The sequence below is a fragment of the Crocodylus siamensis genome, chromosome 6 (genome assembly GCF_052110815.1).
Source record: "Crocodylus siamensis isolate JL-2025a chromosome 6, ASM5211081v1, whole genome shotgun sequence".
Classification (NCBI taxonomy): Eukaryota; Metazoa; Chordata; order Crocodylia; family Crocodylidae; genus Crocodylus; species Crocodylus siamensis.
The window spans coordinates 10955230-10974925 of record NC_143400.1 but is presented as its reverse complement, the minus strand read 5'-3'; the positions used below and the strand labels follow the sequence as shown (position 1 = coordinate 10974925).

The following is a 19696-nucleotide window of genomic DNA, read 5'->3' as shown; positions in this document are numbered from 1 at the left end:
GTCTGGGCCACGGCAGCACCCAAGTGGACCTGCTGCTGCAGCAGACAGGCAGACCGAGGGGCCCAGTGGCTGCGGCTCCAGCTGGGCCCTGGGGAGAAGGGGTCACTGGCGGGCAGCGCAGACCCACGCTCTTGTTTCCTGGCCCCACGCTGGCAATGATGGAGCCTGATGCGCTACAAGCCGCCGGCTTCTCGGGCGTCCAGGAGAGAAGGGCAAGCTGCTGGGGCAGCTTGTGGGGCCCGGAGGCGGTTGATGCAGGACGCTGGGGTCCCCTGGCCCAGGCGGGCGAGCGGATCCAAGGACTCCTCTTCCCCTCCTGGCGCTAGCAGAGGCGGCCCAGGGAAGGCACAGCGCCGTGCACAGCGCGGCCGCAGCGACCTGTCCGTCTCGGTGCCATTAAACGTGTTTGCAGGGGCTGAGGCGCCTCTCGCACACGCCGTGGCTCCAGATCCAGTTTGGGCCCCGGGGGGAGCGCACGGGCGGCGGGGCCGGGCAAGGGGCTGCTGCGCCGGAGCCCGCCCCGGCCGCGGCTGCGGGAGGCCTCGCGCCCCACCCGGGCCGAGCCCCGCGCAGCCGCCGCATCCCCGCCCGGCCCCGGGCTCGGGGGGGCTGGACGCCGCCTCCTTCGCGCGGGGGCTCGGCCACGTCGCTCCGCTGCACGGGCTGGGCCCGATCCCGCGGCGGGGGGAGCCCCCGCGCCCCCCGCCCGGCGCGGCCCCTTTCATCACTTCCGCCCCGCGCAGGAGCCGAACCGAGCCGGGCCGAGCCGGGCCGGGCGCGGCGCGGCCGGGCTCCCTCGTCCGCCGCGCCCATGAGAGCCCGGGCCGGGGCCGGGGCCGGGGCCGGGGCCGGCGGCTGTGCGGGGCGCTGCGCGCGGAGGTAGGCGGCGGGGCCAGGCCGGGCCGGAGCGCGCGGGCCCGGGCCGGCGGGATGGGGCGGGTGCGCGGGGTGCTCGGCGCTGCACAGGCCGGAGTGAGCGGGACGCGGGGTGCCCGGGCTTGAGCGGGGGCAGCGCCCTCCCCTCTGCCCCGTGGAGCCGCGGGTCCTGCCGCCTCCTTCCTCCGAGCCGGGGCAGAGCCCGGGCACTGCGGCCCCTGCCCGCCCGGGCCCGGTTCTCGCAGCGCAGGGCCCCGCCTGGATGCCGGCGGGACCAGCCCTTGGGCCGCTGGCCGGGTCCTGCTCGCCTCGCCTCCCGGCCGCGCCGGGCCTGGCTGCAGGTCGGGGTGGCTCTGCTCCCTCTGCTCCTTGCCAGCTCCGTGCAGAGCATGGACGCCCCTTCCCTGCTGGCGCCGGCATGGCCCACTGGCCAGGACTCCTGGGCTCTCCTCTGGGCTTGGCCCAGCTTGCCCCGTCTGGGGCCCGGGGCCGCCTGCCCTGGGGGCGCCAGAGACGTCTCCCCGAGGAACAGGGCCCCTGGCGGGCAGGGGGCAAAGGCCTTAACAAGGCCAGGAAGCCTGTCTCTGGGGCAGGGTTTCTACTGTGGCAGTAACTAAAGCTGGTGGAGCCCACGCATGGGGAGTTTTGCTTTCCATTTCCCCACTAAAGCGGCGCAAGGAGGAGGGTCTGCGGAGACGGGGGACCGAGGATGCCCGGGCTCTGCTGCTGGTTGCGGCCTGTGGGGTGGCTGCAGCCGGGGAGCAGGCCCCAGCGTGGAGCAGGTCCCCCACGGCACTCACAGGCTGGGGAGACCCGATGGGGAAGGCAGGGCCAGCACCCCCTTCCCAGCTGGGGGCAGGGACCTGAGCCCTGGTCCCCCTGTGCCTTCCTTCCAGTGTGGCGCAGGGCTGTGGGGCACATGCCCTCCCAGCTGGGCCTGCACGTGCTGCTCTACCCCCCCGGTTCAGGGCTCCACTTCCCCTCAAGCATTCAAGGTTGGTCCAGCATGGGCTGAGCCCAGTGGCCTCTGCCTTGGCCTGAGGTCCTGTCCCCTGGGGCTGTGGCCATGCAGGGCAAGCGGGGGGCTGCATGGGCAATGCTGTTGCTGGCTGAGGATGAGCTGGCAGGACCTGAGTTGTGGGCCTAGCGCTTGGCCGCCCCATCCAGTGCCCTGAGCTGGGGGTGGGCTCTGGGCAGCCCCACCCCAGTCCTGGTGAGGGGGGCAGGTAGGGGCAGGCAGGGCGTGCGGGGCCCTGACAGGTGTCTCTGCGCAGGGTCTCCCATGGGCCGGCCTAGCCCCCCTGGATGCCATGGAGCTGTGTGCCCAGAAGCGCCCCCCAGGTAGGGCCTGCAGGGGGAGGGGAGGGTGCTGGGGACCCTCAGCTGCTGGCTCGTGGCCTGGCACCTGCACTCCCTCCGCTTGCTTTTTGGGGGTCCTGTTGTCCCGGCAACGGCAGCGCAGCCCCATTGGCCAGCTTGTGGCAGTGGGTGGACCAGGCCCTGCAGGGGGTGGGGCAACTGCATGGGGTGGGGAACACGGGGATGGGGGCGGACTGCGGGGCCATGCACGGGGCGACGCCTGCCGAGGAGCCCTGGCCCTGGGAGCCCTGGAGGGGGCTGGGGGTGCAGCTGCTGCCGCTGCCCCTTGGCGGCTCCAGCTCCACCATGGGAGGCTGCAGATCTGACTCGATGTGAGCTTGGCCGCCCCTCCTGGGGGTCCTGGGCCGCACTGACCGCACCGCACTCTTGCAGAGGACGAGCGGCGGGTGAAGGCCAACGCACGGGACTACAACGAGAAGTTCCAGTATGCGGTGAGTGCAGGATCGGGCCCCAGGGCAGCCTCCAGCCGTGATGCCCTCCATGCTGGGAGGGTCCGTGTAGCTGCGGGTCCCGGTGCAGGTGCAGGTGCAGGCGCTGGCTTTTTCGTCCAGCTCCTTCCTCCCAGGATCCTCCCCCCACAACACCCTGTCCTGCACCATGGGTGCCTGCCAGACCAGCCCACCCCATGCTACAGTGGGGAGGGGACCCAGGAGTCTGGGGCAGGCAGGATGAGCCCATCCTTCTGCCTGGGGTAGGGGCGCGGGTACTGAGCCCATGTGCCCCAGGCCCTGCCTGCGTCTCACCCCCTCTGTGTCTCTCCCCAGAGTAACTGTATCAAGACCTCCAAGTACAACATTGTCACCTTCCTGCCCGTCAACCTCTTCGAGCAGTTCCAGGAAGTGGCCAACACCTATTTCCTCTTCCTCCTCATCCTGCAGGTGGGTGAGGGGGTCCCGCAGAGCAGGGCCTGGCCTGGGGTGCCCCGTGGCAAGGGAACGGGACCTGCTTTGGAGATGCCCAGGGTCCCTCAGGTGTGATGGCCCTGTACGCACAGGGCCTGCCCTCCCTTCCACAGGGTGGGGGTACGGACATCTCTGACACCCACCCCCGCTTTCTGCAGCTGATCCCCCAGATCTCCTCACTGTCTTGGTTCACCACCATCGTGCCTTTGGTTCTTGTCTTAACCATCACGGCTGTCAAAGATGCCACCGATGACTATGTGAGTGTCCCCGGCCATACCCCACGGTGCTGGGCTGTGGGTGCTGGTCCCATCCCGGCCAGGCTGTGGTGTTGGCAGTGCTGCCCTGACTGCCTGCTGAGCCAAGGGTGCCCAGGCTGGCATAGGGGGCAGATGGGATGCAGGGGCTGGGCCTGTGCTGCTCTGCTCTGCCCTTGTTCCTGTAGCTCCCTGGAAAGAGCCTGGGTCCAGCCATGGTGCCTAGGTGCGGGAGAACAGGGCCCTTCTCTGAGCCTCTCTCCTGCCCACAGTTTCGCCATAAGAGTGACAACCAGGTGAACAACCGCCAATCTCAGGTGCTGATCAACGGGATGTGAGTATCACTGGGCCATGGTGGCGGGGCCAGGGTGAGGCCACAGGCCCCTGGGCTTGGCCAAGCTAGCACTGGGGGCACCAGCCCTGCCCTAACTCTGCTCTGCACCTCCTACAGCCTCCAGCAAGAACAATGGATGAATGTGCGTGTTGGAGACATCATCAAGTTGGAAAACAACCAGTTTGTGGCAGTGAGTTTGGTCCCGGGGCAGAGGGGAGCATGGAGAGGGAAGGCTTCAACCACGGGGTCCCACAGACTCAGAAGCCCTCCTGCCCCTGGGAAGGTCGAGGGCTTGGCCCCTAGCATACAACCCAGAACCCGGGGTCCTCTGCCCCATGCTACACCAAGAGAGGTCCCAGCAGGAGCAGCCAGTTGGGGGCCCCGATCCCAGCTCAGCCCCGGCCCCACCTTTCCCCCCGACAGGCCGATCTCCTGCTTCTCTCCAGCAGCGAGCCCCACGGATTGTGCTACATAGAAACCGCAGAGCTGGATGGGTAGGTGACCCTGGCAGTGCAGCCCCAGGCACCCTGGGCTCTGGACGCTGCAGGGAAGTTGGTGCCAGTGCCGGAGCTGAGGGAGGGGAGGGTTCCCCAGGCACGGGTGCTGTGTGGGTGGGGAGCGACTCACTTGAGGTCACTCATGGAGAAACCAGTGGTTCTGGAGGTGGAACCCCAGTGTCCTGGGGGCCAGTGTCCAGGGTGACACTGTGTCTTTCCCCTGGCAGGGAGACCAACATGAAAGTGCGGCAGGCCATTCCCGTGACCTCTGAGCTGGCAGACACCAGCAGGCTGGCTCAGTTTGACGGTGAGAGCCCAGCACCAGGCAGCTGATGGTAGCCTGCCCTGCCCTGCGCTGGACATGGGTGCTCAGGGCAGCCTTTGTGCCCCTGTGACTCTTACTCCTTGATCCAGCCTGTGCTTTGCTCCATGATCCCCACAGCTGGGACTGGAGTTGCCCTCCAGCCTGTGCTCCTGCCCCACTCCCCACACCAAGTGGCTGCCCCAGCCTTCATGGAGCTGGTGGGCCGGGACGGAAGTGGGGAGCTGGGTCCCCCCCTGCTCCTTTCTACTGCACAGGGTTGTGAGATGCTGCCTTGCGGCCCCTCTGCCCCTCCAGGTGAGGTGATCTGCGAGACCCCGAACAACAAGCTGGACAAGTTCAGTGGGACCCTGTACTGGAAGGAGAACAAGTACCTGCTGAGCAACCAGAACATGCTGCTGCGCGGCTGTGTCCTGCGCAACACCGAGTGGTGCTTTGGCCTCGTCATCTTCGCAGGTGGGGGCCCACAGCTGGGCCGGGACCTTGGGGGAAGGGGGGCTGGGGGGCAACATTGGGGTGACAGCCTGGAGCCCAGCAATGCAGGGGGAGGAAGAACCCCTCAGTTGGGGGGCATAAGGTGGGAGACTCCCCAGGGATCTCCTGCTCGTGACACCCCCCATCTGCCCCCAGGTCCAGACACCAAGCTGATGCAGAACAGTGGCCGGACCAAGTTCAAGCGCACGAGCATTGACCGACTGATGAACACACTGGTGCTCTGGGTACGTGGGACCCAGCCTCTGCTGCTGGGGCTTGGGAGGGAGGGAAGAGGCCTCTGGGCAGGGACCCCCTGCCTCTTGCTGCTGGGAGCTCTCCCCTCCTGCCTCAGTTTCCGCCGAGCAGCACCCCCTCTGAGCCCAAATCCTGCTGGCTGCCCCCTGGTGGTGGGTGCTGCCCCCTGGTGGTGCTGAGGCAGTCTCTCTGTGGCAATTGGGGGTGCTGGGGGGGGGGTCCCTGCTGCCCCGCACCACATCTGACCTGGTCCTGCCTGCACTGCTGCAGATCTTTGGGTTCCTGGTGTGCATGGGGGTGATTCTGGCCTTCGGCAATGCCATCTGGGAGTACAAGGTGGGAGCCCGCTTCCAGATGTACTTGCCCTGGGACACGGCCGTGGACAGTGCTGCCTTCTCCGGCTTCCTTTCCTTCTGGTCCTACATCATCATTCTCAACACCGTGGTGCCCATCTCACTCTACGTCAGGTAAGCCAGGGCCTGGGGCTGGGGCTGGGGCTGGGGGTGGGGTGGGGCAGTTCCACAGGCTCCCAGCTACTCTGGGGTGGGGGCGCACCCACAGCAGGGTACTGAGAGGGTGGGGAAAAGAGCAGGGTTGGACAGCTTGGGGGAGGGGGCTGGCCTGGGGCAAGGGGGCTGCTGCCTTTGGCTGTACTGGAGGCTCCTAGGTAGAGGCTGTGCCGCCATCTCTGTGCTCTGTCCTGGCCTCCCGGCTGTCCCCTTGCCCTGCCCTGCTGCACGCTGGCTTGTTTGGCTCTGCCCAGCCCTTCTTCCCCCCACCTGCACCCTCCTGCCCTGCCCCCTTCTCTCTCTCTTTTAATTTCTCTCTCTTTTCGTTCCCCAGCATGCGTTCTCTCACCCCTAGCCCCGAGGTAAGAACGGGTCACGCTCCCTGCTAGCCTAGGTGCTCTTCCTCCTCTTCCTCCTCCCTGCTGTGGGGGAGTGGGTACTTGCCCAGGGGGGTGGGGGTGACCCTAGCATATGCCCCTGGGTCGGCTGGCCCTGTCCCCCGCTTGTGGCCCTGTCCTAGGCTCCTTGCTCGCTGCATTTGGGGGTAGGAGGTTCGTGGGCTCAGGCTGGGTGCAGGTGGCCCATGTTTTAGGGGCCGGGACAACTGGGTTTTGTCAGCAGCTCCATGGGGGTCTGTGCGGCAGGGGCAGGCCCCACGCTAAGCCATGACGAGCCCCCTCCCTCCATCCCACAGCGTGGAAGTGATCCGCCTTGGCCACAGCTACTTCATCAACTGGGACAAGAAGATGTACTGTGCCAAGCGGCGCACGCCAGCCGAGGCCCGCACCACCACACTCAACGAGGAGCTGGGACAGGTGGAGTACATCTTCTCTGACAAGACCGGCACGCTCACCCAGAACATCATGGTCTTCAGCAAGTGCTCTGTGCACGGCCGCAGCTACGGTGAGCAGCGAGGGACGGGTTGGGCTGCAGGAAGGGGGCAGCACAGGGCTCTCCCTGTCGGGGGTGGAGTGGGGTTGTGAGCTCCCTACAGTAACCCCATGGAGCTGCAGAGGAGCTGAACACGCCTCTGCCATCCCAAGAGGTGCATCAATCCCTGCAGCTCCAATGCACCAAGCCAAGGGCTGGGGGCTGGGCTGTGCTCTCCCTGCAGGGATGTGTGCATCTCCTGGGACCTCCCTGGTGAAGACCACTGGGGTGGGCAGGGGGGAGATGCTAGAGTCCTGGGTGCAGCTGGCCAGTGCTTCCCCAGGCCGTGGGGGCAGGTGAAGTGGTTAACCCCTTGTGCTCTGCTCGCAGGTGATGTCCAGGACATGTTGGGACACAAAGCCGAGCTGGGAGAGGTAGGACCTCCCTTTTCCCACCCAGTCCATCTTGTCTGCGTCATGTCAGGGGAAGGCAGAGGCACCTGAGGATGAAATGGAGCCACTGGGGAGAGGAGGGGAGGGGCAGGCCCCAGGATCTCAAGAGGACTCTTGCTGCCAGGCTGTTACTTGTCCCTGTCTCTGGGGGCCCATGCCTGGGTGCTGGGGGGGCAGGGCTTGAGCTCAGTGTCCACAGCAGCCAGCGGGGTGCTCACCATGTCTCCATCCACAGTGTCCGGAGCCGGTGGACTTCTCCTTCAACCCACTGGCCGACCCACGGTTCCGGTTCTGGGACGCCGGCCTGCTGGCCGCCGTGCAGCTGGGCAACCCCCACGTGCATGAGTTCTTTCGCCTGCTCTCACTCTGCCACACTGTCATGTCCGAGGAGAAGAACGAGGGTGGGTGTCGCACAGCTTGCAGGAGAGGGGATGGCCACAGGGACTGGATCCCTGGGTGGGGGGTAAGGGGTGGCCTCCATGCACTGGCTCTGCCTCTGACCCCGTATCCTTACCTGCCGTGCCCCAGGGGAGCTGTACTACAAGGCGCAGTCCCCGGACGAGGGGGCGCTGGTCACAGCCGCCCGGAACTTCGGCTTCGTCTTCCGGGCACGCACACCCAAAACCATCACGGTGCACGAGCTGGGCCATGCCATCACCTACCAGTTGCTTGCCATCTTGGACTTCAACAACGTCCGCAAGCGCATGTCGGTCATTGGTGAGCGGGGCTGAGCTATGGGACAAGCGGGTTTCCAGGAGCCATGGGCTAAGGGACCTTGTGGGTGCATGGACACGGTCCTGGGGAGGGGTGGTGGGCCCAGTGCTGGACAGCAGGTCAGCTTCAGGGGCTGCAGCTTTGCTCTGGCTGGATGCCGCCAGTCTCTGCTGCGCTGGCCTGGGATCTGGCCCCCCAAACACTGCTGGGGACCAGGGCCTCTGCTGCAAACCTCTGCTCGTGGTTGCTGGGGAGGAGGCAGTTCAGGGTCTTCAGTCTCTGTCGCCTCCCCCAGCACAGGGGTCCTGAGCTCCCTGTCCCTGCCTGGCTGTGGGGGCTGGGGCTCATGGCACCTTCCCCCACAGTGAGAAACCCTGAGGGCAAGATAAGGTTGTACTGCAAGGGGGCCGACACCATCCTGCTGGAACGGCTGCACCCGGCCAACCTAGAGCTGGCCAGCATTACCACGGACCACCTGAACGTGAGTGGGGGCAGCTCAAGGGGAAGGGATGCCTGCAGCACTGGGGCTGGGGGAGGGTTATGGGGGTCCCCGTGTCCCCCCTTCCCCATCTCCAGGCTCCTGGTCCTGACGCCTGGTGCCCACAGGAGTACGCTGGTGAGGGGCTGAGGACACTGGTGCTAGCCTACAAGGACCTGGAGGAGGGGTACTACGGGGACTGGGCAGAGCGGCTGCGCCGAGCCAGCCTGGCCCCCGATGCCCGTGAGGACAGGCTGGCCCGGCTCTACGATGAGGTGGAGCATGACATGATGGTAGGTGCCAGAAAGCTGGCCTGGCAGGTGGGGGGTGGTCCCACAGCATCCCTGTGCTCACATGCATCTCTCCCAGCTGCTGGGGGCCACAGCCATTGAGGACAAGCTGCAGCAGGGTGTGCCTGAGACCATTGCCATCCTCACGCTGGCCAACATCAAGATTTGGGTGCTCACAGGTGACAAGCCAGGTGAGGGGGCAGGGGAGGAGGGGAAGCTTTTATCCCCTGGCTTAGTCCCTGGGAGTGTTGGGGGGCCTGCTTTGGGACTCAACCTGCCTATGTTCCCCTCAGAGACAGCCGTGAACATCGGCTACTCCTGCAAGATGCTGACGGATGACATGACGGAGGTGTTTGTTGTGACGGGGCACACGGTGCTAGAGGTGCGCGAGGAGCTCAGGTGAGGGCTGCTGGCAGTGGCTGGCACAGAAGGGTGCTCTGGGTCAGGGAGTGGGAGCTGGCACAGGGGGTGCTCTGAGCAGGGGGGTGGAGGGTTTCCTCCCTGCCCCACTGGTGCCCATGCAGCCCCTGACAGCTGCCCCCAACCAGGAAAGCCCGGGAGAAAATGATGGATGGGTCACGCTCCATGGGGAATGGGTTCTCCTGCCAAGAGAAGCTCTGCTCCTCCAAGCTGACCTCCGTGCTGGAAGCCATCGCCGGCGAGTATGCCCTGGTCATCAACGGGCACAGCCTGGTACGGGTGCATGGGGGGAACAGAGACAGCTCATTACATGCAGCTACCTGCAGATGCTGCCCCTCCCTGGTCCAGGGTGGATGTTAAGTCCTGCAGCCACAGCATATAGAGCATACGGGCAGCTGGGGACACTGAGTCATGCACCTTTTAATCGATAAGAACTTTGCAATGGGATAGGCCCACATCCTGCCCCTGCCCAGCCCTGGCAGCCTTGCTCTTGCCCTTACTGGCCTAAGGGCCAGGTGCTTTTGTGATACCCCCCCCTCCCCCCCCCCGTTCTGCTGGGACCAGCAGGTCTGGGGTGCTGCCCTGGTGCCAATGGCCCCTCGACCCTCCTACAGGCCCATGCGCTGGAAGCTGACATGGAGCTGGAGTTTCTGGAGACAGCCTGTGCCTGCAAGGCTGTGATCTGCTGCCGTGTGACGCCGCTTCAGAAGGCACAGGTGGTGGAGCTGGTGAAAAAGTACAAGAAGGCCGTGACCTTGGCCATCGGCGATGGAGCCAACGATGTCAGCATGATCAAGAGTGAGTGGGGGCAGGGGGGATCTGGGCTCATCCCTGAGAGCTGCAGGGATCCTTTTGCAGGGGTGTGGACGCCCTGTGGTTCAGCTCTGAGTGCCCTGCTGTGGTTCAGCAGCTGCAAATGCCCTGCTGAGACCACAAACCACTCCTCTCTGCAGCAGCCCACATCGGCGTGGGCATCAGCGGGCTCGAGGGCATCCAGGCAGTGCTGGCCGCGGACTACTCCTTCTCGCAGTTCAAGTTTCTGCAGCGACTCTTGCTGGTGCACGGGCGCTGGTCCTACCTGCGCATGTGCAAGTTCCTCTGCTACTTCTTCTACAAGAATTTTGCCTTCACTATGGTTCACTTTTGGTTCGGCTTCTTCTGTGGCTTCTCTGCCCAGGTATGGCCTGGGCTCTGTGGGCAGGGAGGGGTTAATCTGGCCTGGGCTGGATTCAGACCTGGGTCTGGACCCCTTCTGGCTGCAAAGAGCTCAGTATCAGCCATTAGGGGGCAGCACAGCCCACACCAGCCGTGGGTGAGGGCTGCAGGATCGGGTCCCTGACCCGGGCATAGAGCCTGGGCCTGTGCCCTGGCCAAGACAGGGGTCAGCAGGAGGCAGAGGGTAGGGACTGGGTCAGGGGCTGTGCTGGGGGGGCGGGGGGCGGACCAGGACCCCCTGCCCTGCCCAGCACTGACCTCTCCCTTTCCGGCAGACGGTCTACGACCAGTACTTCATCACACTCTACAACATCGTCTACACCTCGCTGCCTGTGCTCGCCATGGGCGTGTTCGACCAGGTACGGGGCTGGGGCATCTTCACCCCCATACCTTGCATAGGAGGCAGCCTGCAGCAGGGGGCGGGTGGGCAGCTGCTCTGTGCTCGAGGATAGCGGGGTCCTGACCTGGCAGAAGGATCAATCCTGCTCTTGGAGGATATTCACACCCCAGTGGTCCCTGCCTACCCTGGTCCAGAGACAGCTTAGGCCCATGTGCTGGGGGATGCTGGGCATGTGCTTCCCCTTTGGAGTGGGGAAGATGCCTTGAGCAGGGTGGAGAAAGCCCAGCTCAGGGCTGGAGGGGAGCTCAGATTCCTGGCCTGGTCCCTCTCCTGGCTTCTCTGTTGGGGGCTCAATCTGATCATGGCCTGGCTGTATGGGACTCCCTGCCCCCAGCTGACCCTCCCGCTTCCCAGGATGTGCCGGAGCAGCGGAGCATGGAGTACCCCAAACTGTATGAGCCGGGGCAGCTCAACCTGCTCTTCAACAAGCGGGAGTTCTTCATCTGCATCGCCCAAGGCATCTACACTTCTGTCCTCATGTTCTTCATCCCCTATGGAGTCTTTGCTGATGCCACCCGTGATGACGGGGCCCAGCTGGCCGACTACCAGTCCTTCGCCGTCACTGTGGCCACTTCCCTGGTCATCGTCGTCAGTGTGCAGGTTAGCTGTGCCCCTGGGGGCAATGGGGGAGTCAGGCTGCTTTGCTCCAGCTGCTGACATGCCCCACCTCAGAAGTGGCTGCATCTCCAGCCTCAGGGGATGTAGCTGCAGATCAGGATAGTTTCATAGTTTCTAGGGTCGGAAGGGACCTGAGCAGATCATCTAGTCCGACCCCCTGCCATGGCAGGAAAGAGTAATGGGGTCAAACGACCCCAGCAAGGTGTTCATCTAGGATCATGAAGGGTGCTGGGCCCGGGATAACTGGCTGGGAATGTATGTACCCTTGTTCCCTGGTGCCTGCTCCAGCCCCCACAGAGCCTGGCCCCTGGCTCGGCCTGTCTGCAGCTTTGCCGTGACCTCCGCTGCTCTCCCTAGATTGGGCTGGACACGGGGTTCTGGACAGCCATCAACCACTTCTTCATCTGGGGCAGCCTGGCCGTGTACTTCGCCATCCTTTTTGCCATGCACAGCAACGGCCTCTTCCAGATGTTCCCCAACCAGTTTCGCTTTGTGGGTGAGCCTGCTGACAGGGGAGGGGACTGGGGGGCAGAGACTGGGCAACTGGTGCCACCGTGGAGATCCTGCTGTGTTCCCAGCGCCCAAGGGAGGGATGTTCTGGGTCCTGCCCTGGCCACTGTCTCATGACGGGCCCTCCTAACCCTGACTGTCCTGCCCCTTGACAGCAGCATCAGGCTGCAGTGCCCTGGGAGGTCATGCCTGTCCCAGCTCTGGGCAGGGTCCCTGTCCCCAGTTGCTGCTCTTCCTCCCATGGCTGCCATCTCCCCTCCAGGAAACGCGCAGAACACGCTGGCCCAGCCCATCGTGTGGCTCACTATCGCCCTCACCACTGTGGTCTGCATCATGCCTGTCGTCGCCTTCCGCTTCCTTAAGCTGGACCTGAAGCCTGAGCTCTCTGACACGGTGAGTGCCTGTGAGGGGGGGCCCATGTCCAGGCGTGTTGTGCTGTGCACAAGCCAATGCCAGATGGACCTGGCCATGGTACTAAGGTCCCGAATCTCTCTTGGTGCCTGGAGCAGGGAGGAAGATGCATGTGTGCCCCATGTTACAGCATGGCATTTGCCTGGCCCTGTGACATGGCGGGGCCCGGGGAGCTAGAGCTCTGTCCCCACAAGAGGCTGGAGGGGTGCCATGCCCTTGTGCCCCTGCCCAAGCTCCTGACTCTGCCCCCTGGCTCCTCAGGTGCGCTACACACAGCTGGTGCGGAAGAAGCAGAAGGCGCAGCACCGGTGCATGCGGCGGGTGGGCCGTGCGGGCTCGCGCCGCTCGGGCTACGCCTTCTCACACCAGGAAGGCTTTGGTGAGCTCATCATGTCAGGCAAAAACATGCGGCTCAGCTCCCTGGCGCTGTCCAGCTTCGCCACCCGCTCCAGCACCAGCTGGATCGAGACCCTGCGCAAGAAGAAGAGCGGTGACAGCAGCAACGCCAGCAGCCCCAGCTGTGGGGCCGACAAGACGCTCAAGGTGTGAGGCGGCGGTGGCATCCCTGCACACACCCACCAGTGCCCCACCACTTAGGCTGCTGGGCCTGCACCGGACCCACATGGTGACAAGGCTGGGGGTCTTGGGGGCACTGGTCACAGGGCCATCTAGGTGCTGTGGGGCAGAGGCGGAGGCCGGACCACAACTGCAACCAAAAATCACCCCCCTCTGTCTGCGTGGATGATGGACCCTACACTGGGTGGCGGTAATTTCCCTGGCCGGAGCCCAGGAGTGGGAGGCCCCCACGGAGCCAGTGTGCTCAATATCCACACGCACGGAGTTACTGCTACCCTGAGTCACACACGAATGTATCACGCCAGAGACACAGAGACACAGAAGGGCTGGGCCGGGCCAGGCAGGGCCCCCCACCCACTGTACACATCTTTCTTTTTTATATATAAATATAAAAATATAAATATATATATATATATATAAACAAAAGGAAATGAAAAAAAAAGGTAAAATCCAAGCTCACACAGACCCTCTTTTCTGTCCCTGGGGGTGGCAGCCATTCCCAGGGCACTGGTTACTCATTTGGGGGCTGTGCTGAGGCTGGGGTCAGCAGTGGTTTGTGCCTGCTGGTTTGGTGGGCAGTGCCTAGGCCACAGGCATGGAGGGTGCTAGGAAGTTCTCTGCTTTGGGTGCAGCTCAGCAGGGCAGAGGCCCAGGCTGGGGGTGGAGGTTGGGGGAACAGGATCTTCCCTTCCCCACACCATGGGCACTTTGCAGGGGTGTGAGAGCTTGCTGTGGGGTGGGGGGAGGCAGTGTCCCTATGGGGGAGGCGGAGGCTGCCAGCACCCCTGTCCTTAGGGGATCTAGTAGCCTTGGAGGCCAGCGTGCCTTGCTCCCACTCAGCCAGGCTCAGTGGCGGTTTGTGGGGTGCTTGGCTGGGGGGCTGACCCATGCTCAGAGGAGCAGAGCCCCTGTATGGGCCCCCCGCCCAGGGTCTGACCAGCTGGCTGGTTCGAAAGGGGAACCGGCAGCTCCCAGGCCTCACTGCCTTCCTCCTTTTCCCTGCAAAAACAGCTTGAGCAATGTGCGGGGGGCTGGGGTCGGGTGTTTACAGGCAACTCGTGATTCATGCCCATGCCCAGCAGGCCTTTCCCAAGGGTCGGCTGCCCTGGGGTCAGGGCCCAGCCGGCGCAGGCCCAGCCAGGGCAGCATCACAGCCTGGCCCCTGTGAGAGAGGCCTGTGCCACACTCATGCCCTTGGTCGCCGGCCCAGCCCAGGCCCGAGCGCCGCGGCCAGGGGGTGCAGCAGCCCGTGGGAGCGGGGAGTGAGAAGGAGCTGGGCCCCCAAGTGCGGGAGGCCAGGGCGCGGGGTGGCCCCAGGCGCTGCGGGGGCAGGTGGGGTCTGCCCTTCATCCCGCTCCCGGGGGCCAGGGACGATTCCCGCTGCCTCTTGCTGCTCCTTCCCTTTGCAGCAAGGGGCCTGGGAGGGCAGGGGCCAGGGCTGCTGGGTGCCCGCTGCGCTGGGCCGGGCCCAGCCCGCAGCTGCGGGGAAGGGGCGGGCGCGCCCGGAGAGGAAGCGCTGCAGAGATCCGCGCTATTTTGGGCTCTTTCTGTTGCTGGGGAGGGAGAGGCCGGGCCGAGGCCCCAGCGGTGCGAGGTGCGGATGTCCCCGCAGCCCCGAGCTCCGTGCGCGACAGGCGGCCCGGGCCGCTTTCCGCGGGGCAGCCCAAGACGCCGCCGCTTCCCCGCGCCCGGGAAACTGAGGCAGAGCGCGGGCAGGGCAGGACCTGGGCTGCCACGTGCCCTGCCCGCCGGTTGCTCAATCCGCGCCCGCCCCCGCCCGCCCCCGCCGCCGCTTTCACAACTGCGGCGCCAGATTGGAGCGCCAGTTCCTCAAATGCTCGCGGGCCGCGTGTGCGCGGGGCGCTGAGGCCGGGCCGGGCCGGGGATGCGGGGCGCAGCCGCCGCCCGCCCCCCGCGCCCGCGGCTCCCGGCGCTCGGCGCCGCGCTCCTGGCCGCGCTGCTGGTGGCGGCGCGGGAGGGGCCGCAGCGGGGCCGCTGCCCGCAGCCAGGTGCGTGCGGGGCCGCGCTGGGGCCTCGGCGGCGCGGGCCGGGGGGCGGCGGCGCGGTCGCGGGTGCAGCAAGCCGCGGCGCCGGGGCTCGTGCGCGGCGGGAAGGGGCGGGCGCCTGGTGGGAGCGCGCGGGCGGGACCCCCCGGGGCCGAGGCAAGGGCCAGGGCAGCAGGGAGCCCGCACGCCCGGGCCCTGCCCGGGGCTTTCCAGAGGGCTGTCCTCGCTCCTCGTCCTCCCGGCCGTGCCCCGCGGGGCCGTCGGGGCGGATCCTCTGTCGCGCTGCTGCAGGGGCCTGGGCCCGGGGGCTGCCCTGCTCTGCGGGGGGCTGGGCAGCCCCGGGCTTGGGAGCGGGCTGTCCCGCCAACGGCCCCCCAGGGGGCTGCTGCCCCCCCCGCCCCGGGGAGGCCGGGCCCGAGCGAGCGAGCGCAGCCTTGGCCCCCTCCCCTGGCTGGGAGGACGGGGCGGGGGCCGCGGAGGCCGCGGGGAGGTGCCTGGGGCCCCCGGGCGCCGGGGCCGGCTTAGCCGGGGATTAGCAGGCAGCCGCCGGTTCTGGCGAGGGGCTGCGACATGCGAGGGCTGCTCGGAGCCGGCTCAGCGGGCGCTGACATTTGCAGGGCGGGGGGGGGGGGCCAGAGCCATCAGTCTGTGACCTTTACTCCCCCCTCCCCCCGGCGCCGGACCCTGACCCCCGAGCTTTAACCCTTGGCGGCTGCTGCCCTTCCGGCCCCGGGGGTCCCGGGCGTGAGCCCGGCGGGGCAGGGGTCCGCTGTGCCCCGCTGCCCGGGCCCGGCCCCCCGGTGCTTGCAGGCTCCATCTCCCTGGCAGCGGCGGGGGGGGCTCCCGGCGGCCGGGAAAGCGCTCGCTCCGCGCGGCCTCTCCAGCAAATATTGACACAGGCCGAGCCCGGGCGCGCTCCCACGAGGCCCCTGCGTGGGGAGGCGGGAACTGCGGCCCCTGCTGCGCCCGGCCCTTCCGTCCGCGGTAACGTGCCCCCCGTCCCGCAGCCGTCCCCCCCGGCACGGTGCTGAGCGCGGCGGGAGCCAACGTGACCTTGACCTGCCCGCGGGCGCTGCAGAGCAACGGCTCGGTGCGGTGGCAGCCCGAGGGCCGGGGGCCGGGCTGGGCCGCGGGGCGCGGGGAGCTGCGGGGCACCCGCCTGGTGCTGCCCGCCGCGCGGCCCGAGGACTCCGGGCGCTACAGCTGCCGGGCGGGCGGGCGGCTGCTGCACACCGTGCATCTGCTGGTGGACGGTGAGTGCGGTCCCCCTTCCGCCGCCCCTGTGCGGGGCGGGTGCGGGGCCCCGGCGGCGGCGGCCCTGACAGCGGGCGTCTCCGCCTGGCAGAGCCCCCGGAGCCGCCCCGCGTGTCCTGCTCCCGGCGCAGCCACCAGAAGGACATCCTGTGCGAGTGGCAGCCGCGGGCTAGGCCCTCGGCCAGCACCCGGGCCGCGCTGTGGGTGAAGAGGTGCGGAGAGGGGCGCGGGGCGGGCGCGGGGCGCCGCGTCTGGTCCGGGCCGGGCTCGGGGCTCACCCCGCGCCGCTCCCCGCAGGGCCCCGGGGGCCAACGCCACGGAGCAGCGGTGCCGCTTCTTCCCGCGGGCGCACCGCTTCGTGTGCCGGATCCCGATGCCGCCCGTGGACGACGACAAGCTGCTGCACGTCTCGGTGTGCGTGAGCAACGGCGCGGGCAGCGCGGCCAGCGCGGACCGGCTCTTCTCGGCCAACAGCGTCCGTATGTCCGCCCCCTCCCCCGGCGCCGGCGGGGCCCCCGCTCCCCCGCCGCGCCCAACCCCGCCGCGCCCGCCCCGCAGTGAAGCCGGACCCGCCCGTGAACTTGACCGTGGAGGCCGTGGAGGGCGCGCCGCAGCAGCTGCTCCTGCGCTGGACCTACCCCCCGTCGTGGGACGCCAGCTTCTACCAGCTGCGCTTCCAGGTCCGCTACCGCGCCGAGCCCGCCGGGGCCTACGGGCAGGTGAGCCCCGGGGCCTACGGGCAGGTGAGCCCCGGGCCGGGCGGGCAGCGCTCCCTCGCCTGCGCCGGCGCCGGCGCCCGGGCTCACGGCCGCTGCTTGCAGGAGGACGGGCTGAAGGACACGGCCCTGGTGCTCCGCGACGCGCTGCGGGGCGCGCGGCACTGGGCGCAGGTGCGGGCCCGCGAGGAGTTCGACCTGGGCGAGTGGAGCGAGTGGAGCCGGGCGGCCGTGGGCAGCCCGTGGGCAGGTAGGAGCGGGCAGGGCCCGCGGCGCGGGAGCCGCTGGCCGGGGCCGGGGCCGGGGCCGGCTCGCGGCGCTCACGGCCCTCCTCTCGCAGACCCGCGGGAGCAGGCGGCGGTCACGGCGTGGGGGGAGGCGCCGCCCGGCGCCGAAGGGACGCCGCTGCCCGAGCTCCCGGGGAGCGCGGCCGCGGAGGACGTGAGCGGTAAGGAGCGCGCGGGGCTGGTGCCCACGGGAGCCCGGGCCGGGCGGCGCAGACCCCGACCCCCACCCCCACCCCCGCCCGGCTCCGGCCTCAGCCCCTTCTTCCCCCCTCTCCTCTCCTCGCAGCGCCCGCGCCCGCGCCCGGCGGCCCCTCGGCCGTGTCCGTGTACACGCTGCTGGCGGCCGGGGGCAGCGTGCTGCTGGGCGCCGTCCTCTTCACCGGCATCGTGCTCAGGTGAGACGAGCTCCGGCCCGGCCCCGCCCGGCCCGGCCCGGCCCGGCCCGGCCCGCTCCTGACCGCCGCTCTGCCCCCAGGTACAGACGACGCTGGCGGGGGGCGCCCCGGGGCCGGGGCCGGGGCCGGGGCCGGGGCCGGGGCAAGCCGGGCACGGAGGCGCTGCCCGCGGAGCCGCCGCCCAGCCCCCGCTCCCCGCTGAGCGACGCCCCGCTGCTGCTGCCGCTCGCCTCGCCCGGCCCCTACGACGTGGCCAACATGGACTACTTCTTCACCCCCCGCGCCTGGTGAGCGGCTGGCCGCGCCGCGGGAGCCGGCCCCCGCCGCCCGCCCGCCCGCTCCGCTTCCCCGGGCCTCGCCGCGGGGGCTGCAGCGCCTGCCCCGCCTTGGTACTGCTTGCACGGGGCCCGGCCCCCTGCCCTGTCCCGGCAGAGCCCGCAGCACTCCACGCGTGCCCGGCCGCGGGGGGAAGGGGGCCCGGTGCTCCCTGGGCCGGCGCGGGCTCGTTTCGGTAGTGATTTATTTTTTTACCGGGGGGGGGCGGGTCGGGGAATAAAGTGCTGTGAAACCAACGCTGCTGCTGCGGCTGCTGAGCTGGGGGCTGCTGCCCCTCGGGGCAGGCGGGGAGGGCCCCCCCCGCCGGGAAGGCACCGGGCCCGGGGCAGCCCCGTTCCCCTGGCAGCCCCGGAAACCGCCGCGGGAGCCGGCCCGGGCGCCGCGCAGTTCCCCCCGGGGCAGGAAGCAGATGTCTCTCCGGGGGCTGCCTGGCGGGCCGGGCCCCCGGCTCTGCCTCGTGCCGGCGCGGGCGGGGGAATCCCGGGCCCGGCGCTGCCCTGGCAAAGCGCGGCCCGAAAGTACCTGCTGGCATCAGCGCGGCGGCTCTGAGTCACCGCATCCGGGGGGGCCAGGTGAGCGGCCCCCGCCCTGCCACAGGAAACGGGCACGGCTGTGAAACCGGTGCAGCAGGGCAGGTGCGGCAGGTGCGGGGGGGCACGGGACACCGCCACACCTGTCCGAGGGGGTCCTCCCTGGGGTGGGAGCCCCAGCCCTGAGACCAGGGGACTTAATCCCCGCACTGTGCGCCCCCCGCCCCCACGACCCCTGAGCAGGCCTCCCCCCACCCCGATACACACGTTGCAGCCCGGGGATGCCCGGGTCCTGCCCCCCGCCCCCCCACAACACGCTGGCACACTGGTGTCTCCCTCAACCCGCGACCATGGGAGTGTCGCCTGCCCCCATCGACACAGCCCCCCCCAACCAGGGGTGCCGCCTATACACCCGCCAGGCGCAGGGGTTTCCCCCTATGAACCCACCCCGCCCCAGATGAGGGGGTGCTCCCCATTCCTGCCCCAATATACACCCAACCCTCACATGGCCCCCCCAAACTAGGGTCACCCCTCCAGACACCCCCCACTTCAGAGGCAACCCCCACCTCCAAATATCCCCCCCAACCAAAGGGGGATAGGAGGTAGTGTGTGTCCACCCCCCGACCTGGGTGCCCTGCCCTGCAACCTGGCTCCCCCCCCAGCACATCCAGATAGGGGTGCATTTCTGGGGGGGGTGAATGGGGTGAGGGTGGTCGTGGTTTGGGGCTGGGGAGGGCAGGGGCCAACCAGCTGCGTGATCATTTGTGGTTGGGAGAGAGGGAGGAAGGGACTGTCACTCCAGTCCGGCAGGGGCATGCTCGTAGTTCGTGTAGATTTGGGGGGGGGGGGCAGGGGGTGCCCTGGTTTGGATGTGCACGCGCTGGGGGGAGGGCATGTCCCCCTAGCCCAGCAGTCCTCAACCCTTTTTGTACTAGGACCCATCTGTAAACATTGAGGGCTAGTCCTGACCTGCTGCCCCTTCAGTCTGGACCCGTTGCCCCCAGATCCCAGCCCACCAATGTGTGGGATGTGGGGGCAAGCAGGCCCTTGCAGACTGGACCTCTGGCAACCTGCAAGGGAAAACCCCCATGGTTTCCCATGATTTTCTCTTTAAAAATGGCCTGTTTTTTAAGTTTGTTGATCCATTTTTAAAGTTTGTTCCCAACACTTTCATATATTCTTGTGACCCACTTTTGGGTCACAACCCACAGGTTGAGAAACTCTGCCCAAGCGCGCTGGGGGAGGGGCTGGGGGGGAGTGTGGGAAGAAGGTGTGTGGAGGGGAGTGGGTGGGTTGCCCTGGTCTCTTCCTGCCTGTTGTTGCTTGGGGTGGGGGTAGGATTATGCCTCATCTTGGCATGTCTCCGTATTCACCATGGTCCCCGTGATGGCCCCCCCACTTCATCTGGGGCACCA

The 19696-nt window shown here is 67.8% G+C and overlaps 2 protein-coding genes across 5 annotated transcripts; both read left to right on the top strand.

The window, feature by feature from the left end:
• Positions 1 to 13: 13 nt before the first annotated feature.
• Positions 14 to 13189, top strand: ATP8B2 (ATPase phospholipid transporting 8B2). Of its 2 annotated transcripts, XM_090050477.1 has the most exons (29): positions 14 to 879; positions 1773 to 1871; positions 2151 to 2217; positions 2629 to 2687; positions 3021 to 3134; positions 3317 to 3415; positions 3685 to 3746; positions 3864 to 3936; positions 4170 to 4240; positions 4471 to 4550; positions 4863 to 5021; positions 5196 to 5284; positions 5565 to 5761; positions 6498 to 6706; positions 7064 to 7107; positions 7361 to 7526; positions 7654 to 7842; positions 8205 to 8320; positions 8446 to 8610; positions 8687 to 8798; positions 8901 to 9006; positions 9156 to 9300; positions 9642 to 9825; positions 9981 to 10204; positions 10518 to 10601; positions 10997 to 11242; positions 11618 to 11756; positions 12033 to 12163; positions 12443 to 13189. In XM_090050477.1, the coding sequence occupies exons 1-29, from the start codon at positions 169 to 171 to the stop codon at positions 12728 to 12730; spliced, it is 4428 nt and encodes a 1475-aa protein (XP_089906603.1). In that variant the 5' UTR covers positions 14 to 168; the 3' UTR covers positions 12731 to 13189. The 2 variants fall into 2 exon arrangements, with proteins under 2 accessions (XP_089906603.1, XP_089906604.1); XM_090050478.1 differs by lacking the exon at positions 1773 to 1871.
• A 1358-nt stretch (positions 13190 to 14547) lies between these two features.
• On the top strand, positions 14548 to 17857 carry IL6R (interleukin 6 receptor). 3 transcript variants are annotated; one of them, XM_090050501.1, is made up of 9 exons: positions 14548 to 14766; positions 15771 to 16016; positions 16109 to 16229; positions 16315 to 16496; positions 16576 to 16697; positions 16839 to 16983; positions 17074 to 17181; positions 17307 to 17415; positions 17496 to 17857. In XM_090050501.1, exons 1-9 carry the CDS (start codon positions 14643 to 14645, stop codon positions 17704 to 17706), a joined length of 1368 nt encoding a protein of 455 aa, XP_089906627.1. In that variant the 5' UTR covers positions 14548 to 14642; the 3' UTR covers positions 17707 to 17857. The 3 variants fall into 3 exon arrangements, with proteins under 3 accessions (XP_089906627.1, XP_089906625.1, XP_089906626.1); XM_090050499.1 differs by having other exon boundaries at positions 16576 to 16760; XM_090050500.1 differs by having other exon boundaries at positions 14551 to 14766; positions 16576 to 16736.
• The last annotated feature ends 1839 nt before the right edge of the window (positions 17858 to 19696 follow it).

What these genes read in the sequence shown, in the direction of transcription:
- ATP8B2 (XM_090050477.1), top strand. Translation starts at nt 169, where the DNA reads ATGCGCTACAAGCCGCCGGCTTCTCGGGCGTCCAGGAGAGAAGGGCAA. An exon ending in ACGAGAAGTTCCAGTATGCG is followed by an intron (nt 2,688 to 3,020) that starts GTGAGTGCAGGA and finishes GTCTCTCCCCAG; the next exon opens with AGTAACTGTATCAAGACCTC. An exon ending in TGGCCTCGTCATCTTCGCAG is followed by an intron (nt 5,022 to 5,195) that starts GTGGGGGCCCAC and finishes ATCTGCCCCCAG; the next exon opens with GTCCAGACACCAAGCTGATG.
- IL6R (XM_090050499.1), top strand. Translation starts at nt 14,643, where the DNA reads ATGCGGGGCGCAGCCGCCGCCCGCCCCCCGCGCCCGCGGCTCCCGGCG. An exon ending in GCCGCGCTGTGGGTGAAGAG is followed by an intron (nt 16,230 to 16,314) that starts GTGCGGAGAGGG and finishes CGCTCCCCGCAG; the next exon opens with GGCCCCGGGGGCCAACGCCA. An exon ending in CGTGGGCAGCCCGTGGGCAG is followed by an intron (nt 16,984 to 17,073) that starts GTAGGAGCGGGC and finishes CTCCTCTCGCAG; the next exon opens with ACCCGCGGGAGCAGGCGGCG.